Here is a 26153-nt window from a genome sequence, read left to right as displayed (position 1 = left end):
CAACCCTGAGGGTCATATCACAAAACTCCTGCCCACTTGGGCACAGGTCTGCCCTGATCACTTGTGGGCATGAACGTTCCTGCCGGAGCAGAGAACTTACCAATGTGTGGTTTCTTTTCAATCTGTTACTGGCTTGAGGTTTCTTTGCCTGAGTTACTCAGACCTAAGAGTTTGAAAAGAGACAGTAAGTGGTAAGATCTCTGCTCAGCTGGAACCGTGAGATGTGAACGGGCGAGTTGATGGCATGCACAGCCCTGACTCCCACTCTGATCCTGCTGCGTCACAAACTGCCCCTCTCCGCCACTTATTGAGCTGTTTTCCTGTTTGCTGGTAACCACTGCAGGACCGGTGTGGGAATCCTGAGTGCGCCATGGGCCGTTGCTGTCTTGCTCGTTTGCACCGGCTCCTTCTTTCCCCGTGGCCGGGTCGGGGTTTCTCTTCCTGGGTTGTTAGTTTCTGTATTTCCCACACGGTTTTGGGGATTAAATATATCTCACGAATCACATTGTTTGGGAGATTCCTTTTTCCTCAGCTTTTTACCATCAAACATGTACTCTTTTGCCTCGTGCCTTTACACAGATCCTTCCGCAAATCACTTACTGAGGCCTAATGTTTCTGCAGCTGAGATCACAAGCATCTGGCCTGCCTCAGCCTAGTAGAAAAAGTGCAGCTGGAGAAGACATCTCTGTGTTTTTGGTGCATGTTGTGTTTTCTCATCTCGATGGAGCACACATCTGTACAACCAGGAATACTCTGGGTGCTCAACAACGATCCCTCCCAACTAGAGAAAAGCAAAGAAGGGAGACAGGGATGGAGTTACACTTGGATCATTCACTTTTTTCTCAGTGGACACTGGGCTGCACACGTTCTGTGCACACGTCCTTTACTGGGAATCCTAGATTACATGACACACTTCACAGAGCAACCCTGGATATAAACTTTCAGCCAGCTGGTGATCTCAGGTACACACCGGGCAAATCCAGAGCAAACACTTAGCTCCAGTGGAGTCATACTAGATTTACACTGGTAGAACTGAGATCAGAAGTTGGCCCAGTATGCATCTTCTGCCTCATGTCGACACCTTCTGTGGGAGGCACATTTTCTGTGCAAACTGGGACTGTAAGAGACCAGGGTTTGGGCTCACCTTTGCAGCAATAATAAACTGGACTTGAACTCAGCCACCTCCCTCAGCCCAGAGGTGTGAGTGCTACCAGCTGACGCATCTTGACAGGGAGAAGGTCTAAGGGGTGAAGCAGGGCACAGCTGCATTTCTAACACTGGGAAATCTGCATCTGACCTGTCAAACAAATGAATAAATACAAGTAAAACAACCTGCTTTACCCAAAGCCCAACCTACAGCTTTAGGGTGGCCAGTGTAACTCCACTGAAGTTGATGGAGCTATGCCCAGTTATTCCAGTTGAGGATTTGACCCGTAAAGTGCATTTAGTCTGAACAATCAGTAACGGATTTCAGAGAAATGGGACAGATTCATGCCCTACTGGTGTCTGTTTTCTAGCCCATCATTCTCCTGGAGAGGCAGGTTAACATCCAACCAAACCTGTCTTTGTTTTTAAAACAGTGACACCAAATTAGCTCGTTGTAGCTTCTGTGCAATTCTCTGCGTTACTCCCCAACTTTCAGCCCTTTCCCCTAGTGAGAACCACATGCCCAGAAGTAACCAGAGGGAAACTCTGAAATGAGGGATATTGATTCCTGGGGATGATGGTACAGGCAGTTTGCTCCAGATTTCTGGCTCTGTCAATAGTTTTTGGCTGGGGTGGCTCAGGTTCAAAGGTTGCATGTGTCATAAAAGAGTTGAGGCAGGCAGGGTATAAGAGGCAGCAGAGTTCACAAAGCTGTCAGTGCAAACAACGGGTTCCAGAGGCACAACCAGGCGCCATAATGGACCTGCTGCACAGTGCTGGGGTGCAGGTGGTGCAGTACCTGCAGGAGAACTACCAGGGCTCCCAGGACTGGTTCCTCTTCATCTCCTTCGCTGCCGACCTTAAAACCACCTTCTTCATCTTCTTCCCCATCTGGTTCCACCTCTGCGAGGCAGTGGGCGTCGAGCTGATCTGGGTGGCCGTGATCGGGGACTGGCTCAACCTGGTCTTTAAGTGGTGAGTGCGGATTCTGAAAGCAGCTGTGGAGTGCTTCAGTTTGGGTCTGATGGAGCCTCTCTGAGGGGAAGGCTGAGTCTGGGATTGAGGAACAGGGTTGGGCGTCAAGACACTTGGGCTCTGTCCCTGAGGCTGCCACTGACTAGCTCTGTGACCTTGAGCAAGTCACTTTACCGCTCCATCCTCGGCTTCCCCCTCAGCAAAGTGGTGCACAGCTTTCGTGGAGCTCAATTAATGTGGGGCGAGCACTGTGCGTTCTTGTGGCAAAGGGCTGCGCTGATGCAAACTGCTGGTGCAATTCTATTTGGCTATCAGCTGGGAAGGGCAATTTCCCAAACCCCCAGGCTTGTGCTTCGCTGAGCTCTGCAGCAGCCCTCCTCTCTGCACATGGGCACAGACGGGGGAACAGTGGGGCCCCTACAGGGAACACATGGAGGCTCTTTGACTACTCGCAGCACATAGGACCTAGATGCTTCCCCAGTGTCTGGCCGCAGCCTGGATTCGTCTGCAAGCATCTGTCCTGTTGCTGCGGCCCAGGAGCTGCACCGAAAAGCAGAGGCTGGTGCTGAATTAATAAGTGAGCTGAAAAGGCAAGAAGAGTAAATCATGGTAGTTATGGAGCCAGCACTTTGCACCTACAGAGTCCTCCCGACAGCACTCAGGGTAGGGCAGCCAGTGCTCCGCCGCCCCCAGGAATCCGCGCTGCAGGTGGGTACGTGACATGCCCCAGGCCACGCACTGGCACTGTCATTTTCTCCTTTTACTACAGGATCCTCTTTGGGCAGAGACCCTACTGGTGGGTCCATGAGACCGATTACTATGGCAACGCCTCTACCCCTGTGATCCAGCAGTTCCTCCTCACCTGTGAGACCGGCCCAGGTGAGGTTCCCGCTATTGCGCCCCTCAGATTCACTCCAACTTCCTCCCTGGCTTCTCTCCCTTCTAACTGAGCGGGGCTGGGTCTTCTCCGCAGGAAGCCCCTCAGGCCACACCATGGGTTCTGCTGGAGTCTGCTACGTCATGGTGACTGCCCTGCTGCCCTGCGCCCGGGGCACCCGGCACGGATCCTGTGCAGCCAGGTGAGCAGTGCCTTGTGGCCTGAGGGCCTTCTCGTGGCCTGCGGCTTGGGCCTGGCTCTGTGTTCGTCAGGACGGGACAAGTTTTTCCTGCCCATGATTTGATACCTACAACAGGGTGACTGTCCCCTTAAGGGGAACAGGGCTCAGTCAACCCCTGCTCCATAGCGTGTCCCTTTAGGGTTCCTGGGACTCTGGGAGCAGAGGAGGACAAAGGGAAGGGCATAAGCAGGTGTTGGGACTTGGGAGAGAGGGAGATGGTTCGTCCTGGAGGAACAGTTAGTGCTTGGGGAAAACCCAGGCTACTGTTTCTTTAAGGGCCCAGGACCGGAGCCTGGTAGTGCAGGGTGGGACAGGTCCCTTCTCCCAGCCAGCTGGGAGGAGCCCTGGGAAGGAGGGTGCTGCCTCCTCCCTCCTCACCAGGGAGACACCAGCAAGGTAAGGAGCCAGCTGGGGGGAGCAGCTTGAGGGCTGTAACTGGCCAGGAGGCTGGGGGAGGAGGAGGGTGCGGGGCTGGACTTGCAGGCCTAAAGAAGAGCTTAGCACTTTTGAAGAGAGGTAAGAAATCAGGCTCCACAACAGAGGCTCCTGGGGCCTGGGCGTCAGTACGGAGAACCCAGAGGGAGCCGAGCTGGCAGGGCCATCCCAGGCCACAAGGGGGGTGTTCTGCAATGGCCCCCACCCACAATCCGTTTGGGTGAGGGAGCTGAGTCAGCTGGTTCCACCTGCTGCTGCAGCCCTGGGGAGGGGATCGTTTCACCCTGCTGAGGAGGGTCCCACGGGTGACAAGGCAAAATGGAGGATTACTAATGGAATTGTGGGTAAATGCCCCCCCCCTTCCCGGTCAGCATGAATTCCTGCCCCCCAGATTCTTCCCGTGTTATGTCTGGGACCGGGAGATACATGAGAAGTGGGACGTGCGAAGCCCCCAAGAGTTGGAGCGAAAGGAAAATCCTGGGGCTTTTCGCACCTGGAACAGCAGCGCCCATTGCTGCATCACGGCTACTTACCGCACAGCAACTGGCATCAGCATGAGTGAGATCTAGTGGCTCACAGCTGAGTCGAGCCCAGCACAGGGGAGGTGACTCAGCTGGCAGCAGATCTGTGGGGGTCCAATCAGCCAGCCCTGGGGAAAGCCCCTTTCGCCTGAGCTGCTGCAGCATGCAGGAGGCACCAGGCATGGGAAAGGCCTTCGCTCGCTGGTTCGGTTGCCCTAACTCTGGCCCAGGGGTGCTGGAACAGTTTGTATAGTGCGGGTGCTGAGAGCCATTTTCCCAAACTGCAAACCCTGGATATAATGGAAACCACTTCAAGCCAGGGGGTGCAGCCACACCCCAGCACCCCCAGTTCCAGCACCCATGGCTGGGCCTCGTGGCAGACATGTTTAGGCCATAGACTCGGTCTCATTTTCTAGCTAGCAAGACGGGCACTCGTGCTGGCATGGTGGCTCCTGCATAGCTAGAGAGGAGTTAGTCAGCCAGTGCGCAGGCTCCTGTCACTCACAGGCCACTTGTGGCTTTATTAAAGTGCTTTGGCCCTGTGCACCCACAACCTTCCTGGCTGGCTGTCTCGGCAGGTGCCGCCGCAGCCTCCTGTGGCTTGTGTTCTGGGCCGTGCAGGTCTGCGTCTGCTTGTCCCGAGTCTTCCTAGCTGCTCACTTCCCCCACCAGGTGATCGCAGGTGTCATCTCAGGTGAGTGTCAAGGCTGCCTCCCCCGTCACATCACCCGCCAGCTCTCCAGGGCCCAGTGACCAGGGAGACGATATTGAGCCCTAGACAGCTTCCTCCTGCTTGGGGGAGAAGTACATCCTCAGTTCTGGGATCACCATGTACTCAAAATACGATGGCAAAGTGCAGGGATTGGTGATCGTCTTTCCCCAGGTACCCACGTCTGCAGCGTGGAGAAGCAAACACATGGCGTAGTGGGCTCGGCCTCCCCTTGCATGGCTAATGCCATCATTCAGTGTTGACATGATGTCACTGCTTTGCATGGTGCTTTAGAGAGAGAGCGCACGCCAGGGTCGCGTGCTAACCAGCAGGCGCCTGCTGGCCCGTTGCCAGGAGGGAGGGACCCAGTTCTCTGTACACCCCGTCGTTAGTACCGTAGTCACTTTGGGTGACCTGGGGCTGTCACTACATGTGCCTAGCACCTGGTACCAGGAGCGGGTTCCTGCTCCTTCCCCAAGGCCTCTCTACACTGAGTCCACCCAGTACATTTTGCAGCTAGGCCTGTTTGCTGCTCACTGAGGGTACATCCACATTACAGTGACACACCTGTGGCTGGCCCAGGACTGCTGACTCCGATTCGTGGGGCTCGGGCTAAGGGGCTGTTTAATTGCAGTGTAGACGTTTGGGCTCCAGCTGCAGTCTCAGCTCTGGGACCCTCGCGCCACGCAGGATCCTAGAGCGTGGCCACCAGCCCCACCCCAAACCTCGATACACCACACTACACGAACTGCAGTGTGGACGGACCTACAGAGACTCTTCTGCCCCCAGGCATGGCAGTGGCTGAAGCTTTCCGGCACATCCCCTCCATCTACAACGCCAGTCTCCGGAGGTACCTGGGCACCACCCTCTTCCTCTTCAGCTTCGCCCTGGGCTTCTACCTGCTGCTGAAGGCTCTCGGCGTTGACCTGCTGTGGTCAGTGGAGAAAGCCAAGAGGTGGTGTGACCGGCCGGAGTGGATCCACATTGAAACCACCCCCTTCGCCGGCCTCCTCAGGAACCTGGGCATCCTGTTCGGGCTGGGGCTGGCCCTCAACTCCCAGATGTACCTGGAGAGCTGCAAAGGGAAAATGGGCCAGCAGCTGCCCTTCCGCCTGAGCTGCATCGCGGCCTCGCTCCTCGTCCTGCACCTCTTCGACTCCTTCGACCTCCCCACGGACAGAGAGCTCCTGTTCTACGTCCTGTCCTTCTGCAAGAGCGCCGCTGCCCACCTGTGTGCTGTGGCTCTCATCCCCTACTGCATCGCCCAGGTGCTCAGGAGGGGCGACAAGAAGATCCTGTAGCTGACCTGCAAACTTGCGTCGTAGCTGCCAAGCCAGGCTGCTCTTCGGGGCAGGGGAATGTGCTCTGCAGGGCTCCCCCTTCCCTGTCCCACTGCAGTAACAGGTCTCCTGGCACCACGGACCTCACAGCTCTGGGGTACGTGATCAGCTCACGCGCACGGCTCAGGGCCGTGGAGTGGAGGGGGAAGTTCACTGTCTCCTGTCTGGGAAAGGAAGCGAGTGCCTATCTCACACCTCAGTGCTGGCACAGGGTGAAATGTAACGGGGTCCTCGTTTGGCCACAGCCCCTGGCCCAGCCCAGGCTGGCAGAAATGGTAACCTCTGCTCCAGAGAGCGAGTGGATAAGGGGGCGGTCAGGAACGCTGTTCCAGCCGAGGGGGAGGTGTCCCACACAGAATTCGGTTCTAGGCCACAGTCAGCCTCTTACACCACGACGGACCAAACGCTCTCCAGCGGGGGGAGCAGTCGGCACCTACCAATCTCATGGCTCAGTCCCCTCTGGGCCAGTGCGTTTGGATAGGGCGACACTGAACACCAATGCTGTCAATCAACTCGGCCCCAGCAGAGCAGGGACGGCGTGTCCCTGGGCTCCCGGGGCAGGAAAGCTGCGCTGAGGTTGCTAGGAGGGCCGTGGACGTGGGTGTGTCTGTGCGTTACCAGGGCTGTTACAGCTGGGCGGCACCCAGGTGGCCCGGGCTGAGGGACAGGAGCTAGCTGTGAAATGCCTTTGGCAATAAAATTAGTAAATTCCACTCAGCCTGTCCCACCCTCAGGCCATCTTACTGATGGGGCAACCTCTGCTCATTGCCCCGGTGGGCCCTCCAGACACGCAGGGACCCAGAGCCTCCGAGAGAGAGTCACACGAATGGCCAGACCGATGGTCCATCTAGCCCCGTGTCCTGTCTCTGACAGGGGCCGGTGCCAGATGCTGCGGGGAATGAACAGAGCAGGGCAGTTATCCAGTCCCCGTCTGGCTGAGGGGAGCATTCTAGAACAGTGGTTCTCAACCAGGGGTACACAAACCTGGGGGCACACACAGGTCTTCCAGGGCGAACATCAACTCATCTAGATATTGGCCTAGTTTTACAACAGGCTACATGACTAGCACTAGCAAAGTCAGTACAAACTAAAATTTCATACAATGACTTATTTATACTGCTCTATAGACTATACACTGAAATGGAAGTACGCTATCTATGTTCCAATTGATTTATTATATAATTATATTGGTAAAAATGAGAAAGTCGGCCATTGTTCAGTACTAACGTGCTGTGACAATTTTGTATTTTGATGTCTGATTTTGTAAGCAAGTAGTTTGTAAGTGAGGTGAAACTTTGGGGTACACCGGACAAATCAGACTCCTGGAAAGGGTAGAGGGGTCTGGAAAGGTTGAGAGCCACTGTTCTAGATAGCAGGAATGGAGGGGCAGCAGCAGGGCCATGGCTATGGGAGGAGCAGGCTCAGGCCCCGACTCTGCACTAGGGAGGTCTGTCGAGGTGAATGCTGAGGACGGAAGCAGCTCAGTTCTGGGCACTGACACTGGCGTAGCTGCACCATCACAGAGCCCTGCTGCAGGGGGGTTGTCGCCGTGTGTGCCCCAGCTTGGCCCAGCTTTCCCCATTCCCGGCATCCTCCTAGTGACTGACACCCAGCACCAACAAGGCCAAAGTTCAGCTTCTCCCCTTGCAGAGCTCAGGTTTCCATTTCAGCCCCAGAGCAATGGTGATTTGTCTCCAGCTTCCTACCATGCGCCCAATACAGCGCACCTGGCGTCCTACCGATCCCTCTGTGCAGGGGCAGGGCTTGACCTGAGAGAGTGAGAAACCAGTCCATTCTGGCCACGCTCCCTGGCACAGGGGAAGATCTCTGCTCCTGTGGCTCAGATCAGGAGTCAGGGCCGATGCCTGGAATTAGCTGTGTGTTCAGTGGCAGGGGAAGTTCCAGCAGCAAGATATGTATGGGGTGGGGAGGTCGACTTAGGGCTTTTGGGTTTGAAAGCTGAATGTCCATTCCAGGAGCTGCTCGCCTGCATGCAGTATGGGCAGCTAGCCTGGCTACCCGACCACGCCGACAGATCCCATAGATCTTGGTTCCCACTAGCTTTATGCTCACACAAGGCTTCAGGCTTTCATCACCACCCTCCCTCTCTCCAGCCCCATCCCCACAGACCAAGCACAGGACAAAACCCCATACTGGGGGGGGACAGGGACACAGATCCGCGCAGGATTCAGCCTCATGCATGAACAGCCTCAGAGTGGCTCCTGACCTGTTATCAATAACTGTCACTAATCAGAGCGAGGGTGTGTAGAGTGCACAGAACAGGAGGGAGCACCGCTCATTTCCTGCCCACAAAGGATGCTGGAGAGCCATGAGCCCCCCTCACTCCCCTAGGGGCAGTTTGGTATCTCAGACATGAGATTCCAGCTGCAATTTTCCTAAATGCTGTGCAATGCAGTGAGTAATCCCAGCTTTCAGCCTCATACCAAACCCACCCAGCCGGTTTGCTAGCAGCGCTGATGTCGCACAACAGGCTGAAATCTGGTCTCTGCTGTGATGTTACCTGCACTGCTGTGACCAGGAGTTAGAAATGTAGGCTGCTGTTGAGAGACAGAGGCACTGCAGATGCATAAATAAAGATGAACCTCACGGCCAGCAGGAGGGATGCAGATTCCTGCACAAAGATGTCCCCAAGACATAGTTGCCAGCCAGTAGCTTAGATTAACACTCCAAATGCTGGTATTCTCCAACGTGCCTGCCATCTGAACAGATCCTTAACTACATGTACCTGGAGTGAGCAAAGGGTTACATGTAATTTGTGAATGCATGGGATCACCGAGCGGCTAGTGACCACCCTGGGCAGAAGCATGAGCGGCTGCAATCCCTGTTTGTCAGTATGGTGCAAGATGTTGCTTCACCGTTTCAAGGTAATGCTGGGCTGTCAGGGACTTTCTACGGCCATGTTTTGACAAACACTTGCATCAGGTTTGTAACTGGGTCAGTGCTAGGTTGGCAGAGGTTGCTGCTGAGTTCAGAGGTCAGTGATAGCATGTGCAGCCAGGCTGGACCCACGCTGTGCACAGTCCAGCTGCACCAGCATAAACCCTCCAGCACCTGCAGTGGCTTCAGAACATCAGCAAAGAACGGAGGCCGGCATGAACGTCCTGCATGAGGCAGGGATCCAGGTGATTGCTTCCTCCAGAACTGGTTCCTTTTCATCGCCTTGACTGCCAATATCAGCCTTCTTCATCCACTTCCCAATCTGGTTCCAGCTCTGCGAGGCAGGGTGACTGAGAGACCAGCATGAGCCAGTCTCACCTTTGATTCCTGCCATAACGTTGCATCCCCCTCACCCCCCGAGGTTTCCTGTTGCCCTGGTTAAAGTGAAAACTGCTTGGCCAACATGAGTGATGGTGCAACATCCTACCTCTATCACTCGGGCTCCTGCAGGCGTGTCCCTCATCTGGAGGGCAGCGCGCACAGGATCCTGAATAGGGACTCCTGTGAGCTACCTTGGTGTTCTCTGAAAGGGTTAGCAATTGTCAGAGCCCAGCCCCCTACTGGGATTAACCTCCCTCGTCCCCATTCTCCGCACCAAGTACATGTAAAGGGGTGTTTGTACTGGTCACAGTAACCCGGAATAAACCCACTCACACTGCAGTCATCACCTGTTGCTCTTCAAGGCTGGTACTGGCCACCAATGGAAAATGAGGCAAAAGCCAAGGATCGTGGCTTACAGCACGATGTTCCCTGGGTTTGCTGGAGGCTGGACCATGAGGGATGGCAAAGGAGCTCTGCCTGGCAGTGTGGTCCCCAGCCCTGGCCAAGAACGGCAGCGCCAGGAAGCGTCCAGTTAAGGAAGCTGGTTGTACCATTTATCTGGGGAAAGTCTGCAACATCATGGCCAGGCCAGTGGGAAACAGAGGGCGTCAGCCCCCTGCCCAAATACGCCTGGCGCTCCCTGCTCCTCTCCCCACCCAACCTCCCCCCACGCACCCCCTGGCATAGCCCGGAACCACAGGACCTGGTTTGAGGTCAGAGCCCAGGCAGCTTGGTCGTCAGGGCTCTGCGCGTGCACACATCATTCTCGTAACACAACTTTTATTCATCTAGAGGGAGTCAGCAAGTGACCCTGTCGTCCCAGGTCCATGAGCAGCAGATGGGGGAATCCTCTGGCGAGGGCTGGTCCTTACTCCTCCAGGGTCTGGTGGCCAATGAAGTCCTGGAGCAGGGCCTGCACCTCTGCTCGCCTGCTCATCCTGGTCGCCTTGCCTTGGAAGCGGTCCCGTTTCCCGGCTCCTTTGCCTTCCAGCAGTTCCGCCACTCTAAAGGGACAGATCCACATGCTGAAACCAGGAGGGCTGGATGTGCTCTCTCACACAGCCCCAAACTGGGTGTGCCTGGGGGGCAGAGGAGGGAAATGGCCTGTCTGCTAACGCACAGGCCCTGCCTCAGATATTGAGCCAGACGCCAGTGAAATCAATGATCTGATAAAGCAGCCAGAACTTAATTTCCCTTCATTAATAATAATTGTAGCGTAGCAGGGGTGTATCAGGGCGGCCTGCTCCTTTAAGCACCGAAGGCCTGGTGCCAGGCAGCCCAGCTGGCTAATCAGACCCAGCTGAGAAAGGGAGGATAGGTGTTGGCTATAAAGAGCTGCAAGAAGCGGACGGGGGAGACAGAGCTGACAGACTGTAGCAGCAGCAGCAGGAGGAGGAGGAGGAAGGTGGCCCTGGAGAAGGAATGCGCCAGGTATGACACCTGGCTGGGTAGAAATCTCCCCCTGGAAATGTTATTTTCCTTTTGTGAGTTTGTTGGGTGTTTGGACAATACCTAGGGCTGGAGGCTGACCTGACAGTGCTGATAGTCCCCTAGCTGGTCAGGAAGGTTGCTGGACTACGGGGGTCACAGAACAGTTTACCTGGGGCCTAATTTTTCAACCACTTCACTGGGCCCAGCCAGGAGGAAGAGCCCAGCTGCCTTCTCGTCTCCCACAGTCAGGAAGAGCAGGGTGTCCTGTAAAGAGAGATGGATCCTGCGGCAGAACATCTCTGCATCTCCCCCGCTTCGAGCAGTGAGACTTGGGAGTCCCATATGTGAGTCAGAACACCCCTCCTCTTTGCTGTGAACAGGTTGCTGGAGGGGAGACTGTTTGGGGCACTACCTACCTTGGAGGGAGGGGTCGGAAATGGGCTACTGAGCCTTTTACTCCAGGTCACAAGCCCCACGCGGTCCTGGAAGGCAGTGACTGGTGTCTGGCGGCCCCTGTGTTAAATGAGCTGGGGGGAGACCGGTGTCTGGAGCACAAGGACCTTTCCCACGTTTGGCTCTAACCAGCCCATTGATCAACAGGAAGGGCACAGCTGGAGGAGCCCTGGAAATGAGCTCCCACCTCCCCGGGACAGGCGGGGCCCCTCCAGATCACAGCTGGGGGGCACCGATGTGGTAACAGTTTGGGCTGCAACATCCTGGGCAGAATGAGGCCTTTGTTTTCTGGTCAGTGTATTCTGGGGGCTGGTCAAGGGTGGGGAGAGACTACGTAGCCCATAGCAGAGGCCAAAGTGCCATCAAGGGGTGAGGACAAGCCAGAGAGAGCTCACCTCTGTCCCGATCTCATTGGCGATGATATTCATGAACTCAGAGTCACCGTCTTTCCTGTAAAGGGTAAAAACCATTTCAGAGATGCCCCGGCCTAGAGAATCCAGATATGCCTCTGGTGGTGAAGGCCTTCTGGCCTAAACTCTATGACAGAGCCAGAAACCAAACACCCACACAGACCAGACATTGCCCTGGCTTGGCTTTTGGTTGATTTTTAGAGTCAAATTTCCCACCAGCTTCTTATCAAACACTGTCAGGGAAGCTGGAAGCCAGACCCTGGGTGAGCATGCTTTGTGCCAAGGGTCAGGGCTGTGGCCTCTCATCATTAGGACAGTGATTAGCAATTTATACAGACAAATCCTTTCTATGTTTCCCACCCACAAATGAAGAATTATTAAAGTGTTTACTCTGTAACCAATGGAGCTCTTCCATTTTTTTGACAATACCACCAGCAGGGAGGGATAAGCAGACAAATGTACTAAAACCAGCAGAGTTCAACAGCCGAAATACAACCACATTGGACTTTAATTATGAGCCTTTCCAGCAGGCCCAGGCAGTTGGTTTAATATTCTGTTTCCTCAGTTTATGTTCTCTCTTAAAGAATGTCGGGATTTAATAGACCTCTGTTATAAACAGCCCTGAATGCACAGCAGAGGGAAGCAGCTGCCATGCTGGCTTGTGTTATGCAGGAATTCACACTACATGATCACGATGCTCCCTTCTGGCCTTGGAATCTGTGAGTAAGACGCTGCAGCACCCGAGCCCCCTTCCCTGGATCTGTGCCTTACCTGTGCAACACAAACACTCGGCCTGGATTGCTTTTGAAGTTCTGTGCTGTCAAAACAGCGAGGTCTCTAAGCAAGTTCAAGTTGTTCTGCAAGGGAAGCAAACCTCATGTTGCAGACCCAGGAGTCAGCGCGAGAACACGGGGATGGGGTGGAGTGGGGTCGGGGATGGAGTTTCCTGAGACAGGTGGAGTGACAATTTTCACAGCTTCCAGGGTCAACACAAGGGAGATTCTAAAACTGAATTCTCATTGAATACAATTATTCAAGGCACTGTTGCTGTTAGCAAAGCTCAGACCCTCGCCGGAGTGAGGGCTAGGCCACAGCCGCACCTTCTGAAGCAGCTTCACAGAATTCTGCAGCCTCTTCACAGCCTCCACGTGCTCCTCTGCTCCATTTCTGGAAAACAACAAGGCAGAGTTTGGGCTGTCAAGGTGCTGGACAGAGAGGGCTCCGCCAATGAAGCCGCAGCAGACAACATACCACCCGAGCCAGGGGCTAGAAATGCCCTCTTTAGGGTCACATGCTGCTCCTCTCTGGGCAAGGAGGAGAAGCAAGGACAGGGGAAACTGGGAAAGGACATTACTTAAGCAGCGAGGTTAGTGCCTTCTCGATGCTGTGACTTCGCTCGACAGACTTCAGTACTCTATTTCCTGCCAGAAAGACCAAGTTGGTTTTGTTCTTTTTTCCCTTTTCTGTGCCAAGGAGCTTAATAACCTTAAACGAGAAACAAACACCCTGATCAGAGAGGTACAATGGTGTGTTACAGACAGCTAAAGGTCCATTAGACCATGTGTCATTGTGAATGTCGACTTTCTATCACCAGAATTAAACCCACTGACATCAGCCTTCAAATATAGCCAAAAAATAGATGACACTTTCATTAGCCATGTGCCATTACGCATTAGCCATGTACCATGCTGTCTAGCGCACCTGGACCTGGTGTGCCAACAAGCCTCCTTTACCCTAATATCCCACCCCACAGCGCACCAGGCATGCCAACTGGCAGGGAAGGGTCATTTGTCTTATCAAGCTGACTGTAAGGACATCAAAACCCAGGGGCAGCTCTGGAATTAAATTTTCATCTAATTCTGCATGAAGAACACGGGGGATTGTTCACGGGTGGCAAACCCTCACTAATGCAGTGGTGTGGGGGACGTGAGTGGACGATGGTAACCACAGGGTGCAGGGCTGTGTCCCACCACTCTCTCTCTCCGGCTTGTGATTGGGGTTCTCTGTCCAACCGGGACAATCTGCAGAGGGCCCAGGGACTCCTGCTGTACCAGCTGATCTGCAGGCCGGTGCCTGAGCACTGAAGCCGCTGAGGCAGCGCAGCCCTTACCTGCAGGTCACTTAAGTTGGAGACGTGAGTCCCGCAGCACATGTTGTCGTCTATGCCCTCGATGCTTATGATACGCACTGGCCCTGTGTGGTTCTCGGGCAGACCGCGGCGTCTCACCTAGCAAGAGAACCAGGAAGGCGAGCATGGCAGCCCATGCCCTGGGGCTAAAAGGAGACTGGGTGGCATATTCCCCTCTGCCCCACATGGCTCTGGAATGAATTTTGCCAGCATCCTCCATTGCTACTCACCGTCTCAATCTCTGGGTCATCCTCAGAGTGCTCCCTCACCACCACAGGAATACGGGCCCGGATCTTCTCATTCACATTCTTCTCTAGAGCCTCCACCTGTTCTGCTGTCACCGAAGGTGTGTCCAGCTCGATGACAGTGCGCTGATGGCCTAGCTCCCTGCAAGGACCATAAACATCAGACACACCTGCCAATACAACAGAGGACACAAGCTCAAAAGTCCCTCTGTGCAACACTGGGCATGTGCAGGAGGAAGCACCTTGGAATTCTGTTACTGGAGCAAAGCACGTGCGTGCTCTCTCTGTGTATATTGTTTACATAGCACCAGATGTGTGCTTGTGTTTCTGAGAGAAGGGAACAGAGAGGCAGAGCAACACTCCACACAGCTTCTCTCCAGTCACAGCGCGGTCACTTCTACCATGCCTTCTGCAGCTGAGCAGCATGTGTCTGCACGCCACGCTCCCTGCATTTATCAACATTCATCCCTCAGGACCCAGCATTGTGGCACAAGCCAAACAAGGTTTAAGGACAGAGTTAAAAGGAACACTTTTCCTGCTCACCATGAAGTTGTTTTGAATCCAAACATCAGATCTGCAAGGGCAGTGATGAGATGCTGCCCTGGAAGAGAAGTGCAAGCAATGGCTGTGAGGTTTTAGTTTATTTTTACTAGTGCTAGGCGTGCATGTACACAGAGAGAGAGAGAGAGAATGTGACTGCCTGTTAAGAGGAGGTCAAATCAGACAGCATCTCTCTGCTCCAAGTCTCCTAAAAGTATTTGTTTATGACCCAGGACAGCACCTGCAAGGCTAGCACCTACCTTCTCAAGAGTTCCAGAAATGCCACAGAAAACCCAGAAAACCAGCCCCTCCTAATAGAGAAAACTAAGTGGTCACTAGCCACATCACCTACAGAAGGAGTCACTGATATCCAAAACCATTCTGGGATCATGGGCAACATGACGCTGCTTTATGGGCAAGTCTTGTCCTTGCCCGGCAGGGCACGACAAACACACAGCTCTGACAGCGCTGCAGAGGTTTGAACACCATGACAGGGTCTTATTTTAATGGGCTCTAATAATCCTTCCCTTTTTGGTAGGCCATTCGGTAACTTTGCACCTGAATGGGGTAAAGAGACCCTGGTGGCGTGTATCACACCCCCCAGGCCTCCATGGGTTCTAAAAATGCACTCGGCACCTATGAAACATATAGGGTTGCCAGATGTCCAGTTGTCGACTGGAGCACCTAGTCAAAAAGGGACCATGGCATCTCTGGTCAGCACTGCGGGACTAAGGCAGGCTCCCTGCGTCTCCAAGAAGTAGTGGCATGTCCCCACTCTAGCTCCTACATGTAGGGGCAGCCGGGGGTTCCGCGTGCTGCCCCTGCCCCAAATGCCAGCTTCGCAGCTCACACAGGCCAGGAACTGCAGCCAATGGGAGCTGCGGCAGCAGTGCCTGTGGATGGGACAGCACGCAGAGCCACCTGGATGTGCCTCCCCATAGGAGCTGCCTGAGGTAAGCGCCACCTGGCACCTGCACCTCTAACCCCCTCCCATGCCCCAACCCCCTGCCCCAGCCCTGATCCCCTTCTAAACCCCTCAATCCTGGCCTGGAGTCCCCTCCTGCACCCCAAACCCCTCAGCCCCACCTGAGAGCCCACACTCCCAGCCGTAGCTCTCACCTTCCCCACCCTCCTTGTGCCCTGAGCTCTCTCCTGCCCTCTGAACCCTTCGGTCCTACCCTGTGCCCCCTCCTGCACCCCAACCCCCTCATCTCCAGCCCCACCCCAGAGCCCTCAACCCCCTGAGCCAGCCAAGTGAGTGAGGATGGGGAGAGCAGGCAACAGAGGTCGGGGGATGGAGAAGGGGCAGGGCAGGGGTGTTTGGTTTTGTGGGAGTATAAAGTTGGCAACCCCAGGAAACGCAGGGTCCCTGTCCAAGGTGTTACTAGCCCGGCAGGAGCCATAGTCTCTGGGGGCCAAAGCGGGTCACCTGAGTGCTGCTGCATGTGGTCAAACCGCCGGTCCCAGTCCACCGTCAGCAGCACCTCGCTGCCCGGCTCCAGCGGCGTCTGCACGAAGTGGACAGCGGCCGGGCCCTGCCGGGTCACGCGGAGCACGGGGATGTCGGCGATGAGTCCCCGGTCGTCGGGCTGCAGGGAGGAGCGTCCGGTCAGCAGCGGGGACGCAGCCCCCGGTGCCGACCCGGACCCGCCCCGCCCCCGCGAGCCCGTACCTGGCCCCCGCCCTCGGGGAAGAGAATCGTGTCCTCCAGCACCACGTGGAAGCCCCGCAGCGTCTCCTTCGCGCCGCCTTCGGCCGGCAGCTCCGCGGGGCGGCACGACGCGACCCTGGTGGTGAACTGCAAAACGGGGGGGGGGTCACGCGGAGCCCGGCACGCGCGTGTCACGCGTGGGAGCCTCGCGCAAGGGCCCCGCCGCACCGCGCGCCCCCCGCCGCCGCCCCCCCAAACCGACCCCGCCCCGCGGCTCCCGCACCTGCCGGGCCCAGCTGTCCCTCTGGCACTGGAACACCATCGCGGCGGCCGGGCCGGGGCGGGGCGGCGAGCGGGCGGGGACAGAACTGGCGGAAGAGGACGGCGAGAGGGAGGGGACACGCGACCGGCGAACGCGGACGGCGAGAGGGAGGGGACACGCGACCGGCGAACGCGGACGGCGAGAGGGAGGGGACACACGACCGGCGAACGCGAGCTGCGGCCGGAGACGGCGAGTGGGAGGGGACACGCGACCGGCGAACGCGGACGGCGAGTGGGAGGGGACACGCGAACACTGGACGCCGCGAGGGGGCGGGGTGGTGACGTCATGGGCCTGTCTCCTCCCCCTCCCCCCAGGTCCGTGGGCTTTCCCCTGGAGCTCACCCCCGCAGGACCCACGGGTGTCGCGCCCCCCGCGTCTCACCCCATGACCCACGTGTCCCCCGGGACCCACGGCCCGTCCTACGGGTCTGGTCTGGGGGGGTCGGCGAGCACCCCCCACCCCGGGGCAGCAGCCTGGCCTGGGGAGCTGCCCTGTGGGCAGGGGGGTCTCAGCGTCTCCCCTGGACCCTGCAAGCGCCAGGCCCGTAGCCGCCCCCAGAGGCACGTGCCACCCGGGTCCCTCTCTGTCCTGGGCGGGGTAACCTCGCGGGCACCAATGGCTCTTGGAAACCTGGGCCCAGTGTGGCAGGAAAACCCAAGCACAGGAACAGCAGCCAGCATGGCAGGTTTCTCCTTTATTAACAGGCCTTCTCTCCACTTTGCCTCCCCACCCCCCAAACGCCTGGGCGGGACGGACGAGCGGAGAAGGGTCTCGGCAGCAAGAGGAACAAGCGGCAGGTGCCGAGCAGGGAAGGCGGCTAAATCTCTGCGGCGTGGCTGAGTGCGGTCAGCACAGGGCCAGAGGCCGTGCCGGGGAGGGAGAGAAGTGACTCAGGCTGGTTCGTGGCAGTATAAGTGGCAATAACGGGGTAAAATGAGACACAGGAACCTGCCTGCCACTGAACGGTGTCTGGCTGTGGAATAGTCTCCTAATGGAAGTGGCGGCAGTTCCAGGGCTTAGCGTGTTTGAAACTAGACTGCCCGATACAATAGGAAACAGTCCCACTCTGGGTCTGACTTCAAGGGCGGGCAAAATGGGCCCAGCAGGGCTTTTCCAGTTCTAGGGTCCGTGATTGTGCAATTTGGAGCCAAAGTCTGAAGCAGGCGAGTCCCTGGCGCATTTGAACCACAGTGGCACTTAAACACTGCTACCTCCCTCCCCAGCTCGCTTCATCTCAGCCGCTGCTGTCATGTCTCTGTGGGGGAAAAACAGGGCAGTCAGAAAGTGCGCCCCTGGGTGGGGGCAGAGCAGGGAGTCAGGCCTTGAGGGGAGAGAAGGGGACAGGATGAGAGCAGGGGGAGGGTCAGGCCCCCAGGAGAGAATAGGTACCACAGGAAATAGTAGGAAGGTGGGCAGCTATGTTACTCTCAGGTGATCCAGTGAATGCCAGAGCTGCACCCAGCTCTCCTGGGCCAGGCAGGAAGACAATGGCAAGGGCAGAGAATAAGGGCTGCTTGCAGCACTCTCATCCCACCAGCCTCCCCTTAAGTCCTTTCAGATCCCAGAGGGCAATTGCCAGTGCAGCGAAGGGTGATATATGCGCTAATCCTGGTCACTGTCGGCAGGTCAGAGTGCACATCTCCCATCAGGTAACAGGGAGGCTCAGTTGCAGCCAGATAGTGCTTCAGGGGAGTTCTTACCACCAGGGTCTGTGCTTTCAAATGTCATCCTGGAAAAGAGATGGAAAGTCAGATAGTGAGTCTAGAAAGGACACGGAGTGTTTCCCTTAATGCTACGTGTGACCACAGAATGGAGTGAAACAAGGACACTCCATAGTACCAGACACCCTGGGACCCAGGCAAGTTAGAAATGCTCAAGACTTCCAGTGTTTCCAGGACCCTGAAATGTGTGTTGGGCCTAGAGTGTGGAAGGAAACCCTGAAAAACCAGCCTCAACCACATGCTGCTGGGCATAAGCCAATGGCCACAGGGTCTGGAAGGAACCCTGCTTTGATGAGCTGCACTGTATATCTCGTCAGGAGCATATAGAGGGTTTTCAGCATCAGGGACTGGCTACTGGCACAGGCCGGAACCACACTAGACAGGCCAGTCATCCGTTCTAGTTGTGCAGGAGGTTTGATACGAATTAGATGCACCATTTGTTCCTCTGCAGCCCAGAGTAGCAGCAGGCAGGATTCCTTGCTGGTTCCCTTCCTGCTCCCCCTGTGTTCTTAGATGTATTTTTCAAAGGACAGGGCAATGACAGTTCTGGTGTTCCCACAATTACACAGAGCAGGTCTCCACACCCAGAACATAGGGCCGCTTAGCACAGTGGAATTTCAGAGAACCATTGGCCTGGAAGAAGTTTGGCTTTAGTCCATGCTGAGATGAGGCTCCCCATTGGCTGGCAGAGAGAGAGCAGCTGGGAGCCAGGCTTGGGCACTGGGAGGGCCAGAGGCAAAGAGCCTGGCTGTGTAAAACCACCCAGAACTTATTGTCTCAGCAAGGCAGTGACCAACTGTACTTACATCCAGGTCGTCCATTGCAGGGGGTGTGCCTTTAACAGTGACCTTCTGCAGGAGCTGGACGGGAAACAGACAGTCATGCGAATAAAGAAAGGAACCCACAACCAAAGTGGCGGGGCTGGAGTCCCTTCTCCTCCCAGGCAGCGCCTTCCACCCCCAGGGATCCCAGCTCCCCTTGTGACACAGACCCACAGCAGGGAGAGGGAGAAGCACATGGGCTGTGCATGCTTGGCTCAGCTGGTTCATCCAAACCTTGCTCAGGGGGAAGTGACTTTGGCTGCAGGCTGTACCCCAAGGTTTCCACTGGACTTTAGCCCAGTGCCAGTGGCCATCTTGGGGCCTCCTCACTCCTGCTGAAGGCAGCTCCCACAATGGGGCTCTACGTAAGACAGACCCCCTGCTATCATGGGGTAGGATCGTTGATCAGGTGGATGGGGCACCAGATCGGGATGCAAAAGACCAAGGTTCAGTCCCTGGCTCAGTCAGACTCCCTGTGTGACCTTGGACAAGTCCCTTCCCTCAGGGCCTGTTCCCGCTCTGCACCATGGGGTTGATGCTTCCCTGTCTCTCCAAGGTACTGTGAGGCTAAATGCATTGACTAGGAGGTGCTCAGATACTCACAGGGGCCAGATAAGTATCTAGCTAGACTGCAATAGCAGGGTTTCTACTCAGTAGTTCTCTCACTATGGCTCTTTCTCCTTCCTGCTGTGCATTAAGATCCATGTCCTGCTTATTGTCCATACCTCACCTCTCCGGTTTGGCCAAAGCCATGGTGCATTTCTGCTCCTAGCCAGTTGGTGGAGATACTGAGCCACATGCCAACAGCCACAGCTGAAATTTCTCTAATCCAATGTTCTCAACCTATTTATCATCCTGGGCTGCATATGTGGCCCACAATGTGTTACCTGGGCCACAGGTTGAGAACCACAACGTGGCCCCACAGACCCTTGTGCTCAGCGCCTCCTGCCCGGAGACCCCTCCGCAGAGGGGCCAGGGGTGGAGCCGTGGGCGGAGGGCCAGCCAGCAGCCTTTAGCACACAGCTGGGCCACAGCAGTGCACCACTTGGGATGCGGGTTGAGAACCGCTGCTCTAGCCAGTCAGTCTGGAGTCAACAGTGAGTTTTTAAGGCAAGCTGGGACATTACCCAGGCAGTGCTGGGAGGAGATAAATTGGTTTTAGGGATAGTCATTTAATCATATTCAGTCTGTCTCACAGTAGGTTTTACAAAGTGCAGCAGCACTTTCCTGTACTGGATAATTGACACTTTACTGAGCTAATGCTCAGACTTTCCTCCTGCCCCAAGGACTTTGCATTGAGTAACATGAAACAGGGATAACTGAGGAAGGCCCCTGCAGCACCTTCGCCCAGAAGGTCTCGGCCCCTGTGGGCTCTGCATGGGGCCTCAAGTCACTGCTTGGGATCTTGTGATGCAGCTGGCTCACTGCTCAGACCCAAATATAAATGCAGTAACCTAAGACTTACCTCTGCGTACTGCTCAGCCATGGCCATTTCTGCCTCCTCATCCCCTTCCCAGTCTCGCCAGTTATCAAAGTCCACAAACAGCCAGACTGGCTATGAGCAAGCAGGAGAAACAGCATCACAACAGATGCAGCGCAGCGCTGAATGCAGCAAGTCTGATGCCTTTGGGGGCTGGGGGCTGGCTGGGGATGGGATCTGGACAACACCAGCCCTGATCCAGCCCCAGGCAGGGGTGGGGGTTATGAGGCCTTCCATCTTTAGAGTACTGGTTCCACCCCAGCCTGAGCTGGAGGACCTATGGCCTTTCACTGCAAGGCACTTATGGAGGTTTGGCCCAGATCGGTAGTGCCCAGCATTACCAGCTGATGGCTATTCGGCAGCCCCTTGTTAGCAGTCCAGCGTGGTGCTCTGTTGTCATGGACAGAATTGTGGTGCTGCCTAGGAGCTCTGCACACACACAACAGAGAGAAGGTCCCTGTCCCAAGGAGCTTAGGAGTCCAAGCTGTACCCCCCCCGCCCCGGGGTCTCGCCCATCAGAGCTGAGCCAGGTGCAGTGAGTGGTGCTGGGCTGGTGTCTGTGGTACCTGCTCTATAGCGAGAGGATTTCAGTCTCTGGGAGCTGCTTACCTGGCACCTTTCACCAGCACTAACCGAGGCATAAAATCCAAACCAGCAATGCCAGAGTGAGCAGCAGACAGTGCTGTGCCAGCCCCGGCAGTGCCCACAGGTGGGAGAAACTCTGAGCTTTTCACTGGGGAAAAACAACTCCAAAGGAAGGGGCCCCAGCTGCTCAGGCCCTGTGTTTACCTTGATGTTCTCCTTGGTGAGGCGCGGCCATGCCACCTTCTCCTTCCACTTCCTTATGAAGCAGGTAATGGAACGGTCAGAGCGCTTCTGCTGCGAGTCCTGCCAAGGGACAGAGCAAAGACACCTTGCCTGACATGGCTTCTGGGCACCTCTCTCCCTCTCAATAAGCCACGATGTCCAGAATTAAAATGAAGCCCTTCCCAAGCTCTGACACACATGGGAAAGTCCCTGGAGATCAAGACTCAGCCTGCAGGAATCGAGGTGCAAATCTGGGCATGGGAGAGCTGGCTGTAAGAGGAGAATGCAGGAGAAGAGGGGGCTTTCCTGGGGATACCTGCATCTTCTCCATGCAGCCGGGCCTGCTGGGTGTCTCTGATTCACTTAGCTGGGCAAAATCCCCTGGGTGCAGAGGCAGTGATGGCCACGACCCAAAACAAAGCACCGTTGGGGGCTGATGGGAAGGGCTGGGTAAGGCTGAAGGCATAGCAGCACCAAGAGATGATGCCTAATTGCATCCCTTGTTGGTCTCCCAACCTCTGGGGACAGTGAGTGTCTGGGGTCATGCTCCTGTCTGAGCAATGAGATCACATGATGTGATAGGCCAGGATGGCCTTGGCCAGTGTGAAGGCAAATCACTCCCCTTCCCCCCAAACCCTTCCTCGGGTTGTCATAAGCTCACGGTCCCTTTGGAGGCATCGAGGCCTGTAGGAGTTGGGCTCTGATGCCTCATCGCACGGGGCGGCTGCTCACTTTGGAGTTCACCCTGGTGTACAGGTTGATCTCGTTGTACATCTCCACGCCGTCTGCATTTTTACAGCTGCCAAAACACAAACTCGGTTAGCTCAGAACTGGGCTTGGGCCTTCTCCGTGACGATCTCTAAGAGGATCCTTCCTGCTGGCCCTGCCCTGTACAGCTCCCGGTTCAGGGCCATGCCACTGAGTGCCGGTTACCAGGGGCTGGAAGCTCACCTGAACACCACCCGGTGGTCGTCAATGTCGACTTTAACGTCTGTGCTGTCCTCCACGCAGAACTCCAGGAAGACGTACCGCGGGCGGTCGTACCACAGCGTTTTTGCAGGTTGCCTTGGCAAACAAGAGACCCTTCAGAAGGGGTGAATTCCAGGGAGCAGAGTAAGACCTGGCATTTCTGTGCCACCTTTCATCTCACGGCATCCCACAGCAGCAGCTTGTGTGTAAGGCGTTGTGCGGAGTTCTCAGAGCAGCAGTAAGCTGCCCTTGTTACACCTGCCTGGGCCAGACGATTGGCATGTAGTAACAGGGAGAGGGCGAGACCCAGGAAAAGGGGGCAGGCACCAGGCAGGCAAGAAGCTGGCTGCAGATTCAGCAAACTTGTTACACTTCCAAAAAGCATCATTTTATCTTGGCAGCGTCCCGGGAACTGGCCTCTCTCGGCACCTCAGTGACAGAATCCTGCAGCACCATGTGATCAGAGAGGGACCTCCCAGAGACACAAGGCTTGTGCTTTTGGGAGTGAAGCTATTGTACAGCCTGCATGTGCGAGGCAAGGGACCGCCCTCACTAAGCACAATCGCTCACTGGAGTGCAGTCACAACCCCCAAGACCGCTGCCCTCGCCTCGGAGAGTGCCCAGGCAGACACTGCTGGGCAAGAGGTCTGAGGAAAACACCTAGATCTGAAAAGTCATCCCTGCCTGTCAGACAGATCCCCACAGAGCCCCTGCCACTGCACCATGGGCTCTGGGCAGTGGGGAAAGAGGAGCTGCGGGGTCTGGGGAGCAGGGATTTGTTTAATACTTAGTGAGCAGACTGAAATAAATCAGGGCACGCTGACTGCACTCCTGAGCATCCCTCCATGTTTCACTGGGCCCTGCTGGCTGCCACAGGTTACAGAGATTCGCACCGACTCAGAACAAATTAATTCAGCGTCTCTAACTGCCAGTGAAGTCCAGCCCCTAGGGAGACTTTGCTATTCTGGGGACAGATTCCGGGGGTCGCCCTATTGCCATGTGGTCCCATTCACCTGAGCAGCCCCCTGCTTTATAGCCACCTTTCTTTGCCCCACAGGCGGCTGCCATCTGCATGAGCCAAAGGCTGCAGGGCCTGTAAACAGCCTGGGCTGAGCCTTGGGTAAGCGAATTCCCATCTTCCCGTGGCATTTGCCTCAGCCGGGCAAGGGCAGGAGACAAGACAGGCCGAGCAGGGCCCAGAATTCACCGTGGAGTCATGTTACAGGAGCCCTGTACATTCCACTGGCCCGGGCCACCCAGGGTCTGGGTGCACACGCCGCAGCAACCAGCCTCCCAGCCCGGGCCCACAGACGTGGGCAAGCAGGTTGGCTAGTGCTCTCAAAATGGCTGTATAGACAGGCTCTGAGGTTGCACTTGGGTTCTGAAGCTCACCCCCTCCGGAGGCTTCAGAGCCTGAGCTCCTCCAGCCCCCAGTTGCAATGTAAAGAGTTTTTTCTACACAGCTACTTGGAGATCCCTGCTAGCCCAAGCCCCACTAGCCCAAGCCTGTCCCCCGGGGCGGGGAGGCTCCTGCTCTGGGCTGGCCCTGAGTGACAGAGAGCCTTTCCCCTGTGTGCTGGGGCACGGAGGGGCCCCGGGCCAGTGGGGTGTCTCCTAGCGAGTTGCTAGGGCTGTTTCCAACATGCAGGACGCTTTCCAGGTTCCAGTCAGACAAGAAAAGTCCCAGCTGAGGATGTGAGTGTCCCAGTGACCCGAGTGGGGGCTGGTGGGTGAGGGGGTGACCCGAGTGGGTGGTCCAGGGATTGTGTCCCAGCAGGGGGGGACAGTGACCCAAATGGGGGATTGTATCTCTAGTGGGGGTCCCAGTGACGGATAGTGGCTGGGGGGGAGGGGTGGGGGTGAACTGAGTGGGAGCTCCAGGAGCCGTGTCCCAGCCAGGGGGAGCAGTGACCCGAGTGGGGGGTGCCGGCCGGGGGAACAGTGACCGGAGTGGGGTGCCAGGGGTCGCATCCCAGCCTGGGGGAGTGACCCAGCTGGGGGCTGGGGTGGGTGGTAACACGAATGGGAGCTCCAGGGGTCACGTCCCAGCCGGGCTGTGTGTGTGACCCGAGTGGGGTCCCTGGGGGGGATCGTGTCCCAGCGGGGGGGGGGGTGACCCGAGTGGGGTCCCGGAGATTGCGTCCCAGCGGGAGGGGTGACCCGAGTGGGGTCCCGGAGATTGCTTCCCAGCCGGGGGGGGGGGGGGGGAGTGACCCGAGTGGAGGCTGCTGGCCGGGGGGCAGTGACCCGAGTGGGGTCCCGGGGGGGGTCGCGTCCCAGGGGGGGGCAGTGACCCGAGTGGGTCCCGGGGGTCGCGTTCCGCCGCCCGCCCCGCTCACCTCGCCATGGCCGGGCTTGTTCTGGAGGCGGCGCCGGGCCGCCGCTGCTATTTCGGGCTGCAGGCGGAGCTCCGGCCGCTTCAGCTGTCAGCGCCCGTCACAGACACGCTGCGCCCGGCCCAAGCCCCGCGGGGACCCGGCTCCTTCCCAGCCCGGCGCCACCGAGCCCCCCCGCGACACCCTGCGCCGTGACAGGCTGAGATGGGGCTCAGTCCCCTGGGTTCTAGTTCGGGGGGGGGGGGAGGGGGTATCTAGGGGCTAGGACTCCTGGGTTCATTTCTTGACAGTGCCACGGGCTTGCTCTGACCTTGGTCAAATCACTTTCCCCATGCCGTGCCTCAGTTTCCCCTTCTGTCGTGGGGATAACGGCCGCTGTCCCGAGGGGATGTGGATGACAGGGGCTGTAGAAGGGCGAGTTCCAGAAGTGACCCCCGTGGGGCAGCTTGGGGAGGTGTAGGAGCCATTGGTGCTGGAGCTGCCATCACAGCCAGTCCACGGCCCCTCCTCCCCACCAAGCCAAGGCCAGCAGGGAGCACTGGGGGTGATTACACCCAGTCTGCGTGTGCCAAGGGGGCTCTGAGCCCAGCACCATGTACTCAAGGGTGCAAGAACCCGGCAGCTGGGAGGGAGCAGCCTCTCTTGTGCAGAGGTGAGAGCAGCCCTGTGGCCACAGGCAGGGTGGAATGCTCCTCTCGATTGACTACAGTAGTAAACCCCTGCCCTGTGTACCGGGTACTGGGGCAGGAGGAGCCCCGCAGGGCCTGGGAGTCCCCCCTTTGCTCTCTGTTGCCCACTGCTGCCATGGATTAAGCACAGTTGACAGTGGGAAAACAAACACCAGAGATGCAGATCACTGGTGTGACCCCAGTGCTTTGTGCCAGCCCCTTTCCCCCTTGGCTTAGACTGGAGCATGTGGGTCCTGGCTCGCTTACCCTGGAGAGAGAACTGAGGGCATAAGGGACTGACTAGTTGTGATACATGAGCCTGCACCTGAACAGGGAAGATCCAGATAAACAAGAGTGCAGGTAACAGGAGGAAAGAGTCCAGCTCCAGACCAATGTCCTCCTGGAGGGCAGAGGAATTACAATTCTGGGGCTTTGTGAGTAGTGGTGTCCTCTAACGGCTCAGACACAGGATGCTGGGCTGGAGAGAGGGATGCTCTCGGGATGTAGTGACTACGTTCCCCCAAGCCTGAGCCCTAATGCCAAGGATGGGGGCCAGAGGTGGCACTAGGGTTTGTGCTGCCTTGATGGACTAGCCAGTGTCCATCCCCTACCAGCCCAGTGTCACCCAGATAAATGGTCACTGATGGT

At 56.8% G+C, this 26153-nt stretch overlaps 2 protein-coding genes across 4 annotated transcripts; one reads left to right on the top strand and one right to left on the bottom strand.

Annotated features, from left to right (window-relative positions):
* The first annotated feature begins 1853 nt into the window (after positions 1 to 1853).
* On the top strand, positions 1854 to 7317 carry LOC123356263 (glucose-6-phosphatase catalytic subunit 1-like). The gene is made up of 5 exons (XM_044999347.1): positions 1854 to 2121; positions 2891 to 3000; positions 3095 to 3200; positions 4774 to 4889; positions 5694 to 7317. The coding sequence occupies exons 1-5, from the start codon at positions 1904 to 1906 to the stop codon at positions 6203 to 6205; spliced, it is 1062 nt and encodes a 353-aa protein (XP_044855282.1). The 5' UTR covers positions 1854 to 1903; the 3' UTR covers positions 6206 to 7317.
* A 2144-nt stretch (positions 7318 to 9461) lies between these two features.
* Positions 9462 to 24935, bottom strand: LOC123356262 (putative protein PTGES3L). 3 transcript variants are annotated; one of them, XM_044999346.1, is made up of 17 exons: positions 24841 to 24863; positions 22484 to 22615; positions 22265 to 22331; positions 21515 to 21613; positions 20711 to 20800; positions 19231 to 19284; positions 16403 to 16528; positions 16160 to 16319; positions 14734 to 14791; positions 14176 to 14332; positions 13928 to 14044; positions 13172 to 13302; positions 12918 to 12984; positions 12589 to 12674; positions 11803 to 11857; positions 11124 to 11218; positions 9462 to 10527 (listed from the first exon to the last, which is right to left on the bottom strand). In XM_044999346.1, exons 1-17 carry the CDS (start codon positions 24846 to 24848, stop codon positions 10392 to 10394), a joined length of 1638 nt encoding a protein of 545 aa, XP_044855281.1. In that variant the 5' UTR covers positions 24849 to 24863; the 3' UTR covers positions 9462 to 10391. The 3 variants fall into 3 exon arrangements, with proteins under 3 accessions (XP_044855281.1, XP_044855277.1, XP_044855280.1); XM_044999342.1 differs by lacking the exons at positions 19231 to 19284; positions 20711 to 20800; positions 21515 to 21613; ... (1 more) ...; positions 22484 to 22615; positions 24841 to 24863 and adding an exon at positions 16665 to 16793; XM_044999345.1 differs by lacking the exons at positions 9462 to 10527; positions 11124 to 11218; positions 11803 to 11857; ... (6 more) ...; positions 16160 to 16319; positions 16403 to 16528 and adding exons at positions 17385 to 17958; positions 18404 to 18432 and having other exon boundaries at positions 24841 to 24935.
* Positions 24936 to 26153: the final 1218 nt, after the last annotated feature.

Source organism: Mauremys mutica, chromosome 25 (assembly GCF_020497125.1).
Source record: "Mauremys mutica isolate MM-2020 ecotype Southern chromosome 25, ASM2049712v1, whole genome shotgun sequence".
In the NCBI taxonomy this organism is placed as follows: Eukaryota; Metazoa; Chordata; order Testudines; family Geoemydidae; genus Mauremys; species Mauremys mutica.
The sequence above is the reverse complement of the archived record's forward strand: the minus strand, read 5'-3'. Positions and strand labels throughout refer to the sequence as shown.

Bases quoted from the DNA above. Each gene is read 5' to 3' on its own strand.
- LOC123356263 (XM_044999347.1), top strand. From the start codon at position 1,904: ATGGACCTGCTGCACAGTGCTGGGGTGCAGGTGGTGCAGTACCTGCAG. The intron at 3,201-4,773 runs GTGAGCAGTGCC...CTGTCTCGGCAG, and splicing joins CACGGATCCTGTGCAGCCAG to GTGCCGCCGCAGCCTCCTGT. The intron at 4,890-5,693 runs GTGAGTGTCAAG...TTCTGCCCCCAG, and splicing joins GATCGCAGGTGTCATCTCAG to GCATGGCAGTGGCTGAAGCT.
- LOC123356262 (XM_044999346.1), bottom strand. The intron at 16,529-19,230 runs GTAAGTACAGTT...CCCGTTTTGCAG, and splicing joins CTGCAATGGACGACCTGGAT to TTCACCACCAGGGTCGCGTC. The intron at 12,985-13,171 runs GTAATGTCCTTT...GTTGTTTTCCAG, and splicing joins GCACTAACCTCGCTGCTTAA to AAATGGAGCAGAGGAGCACG.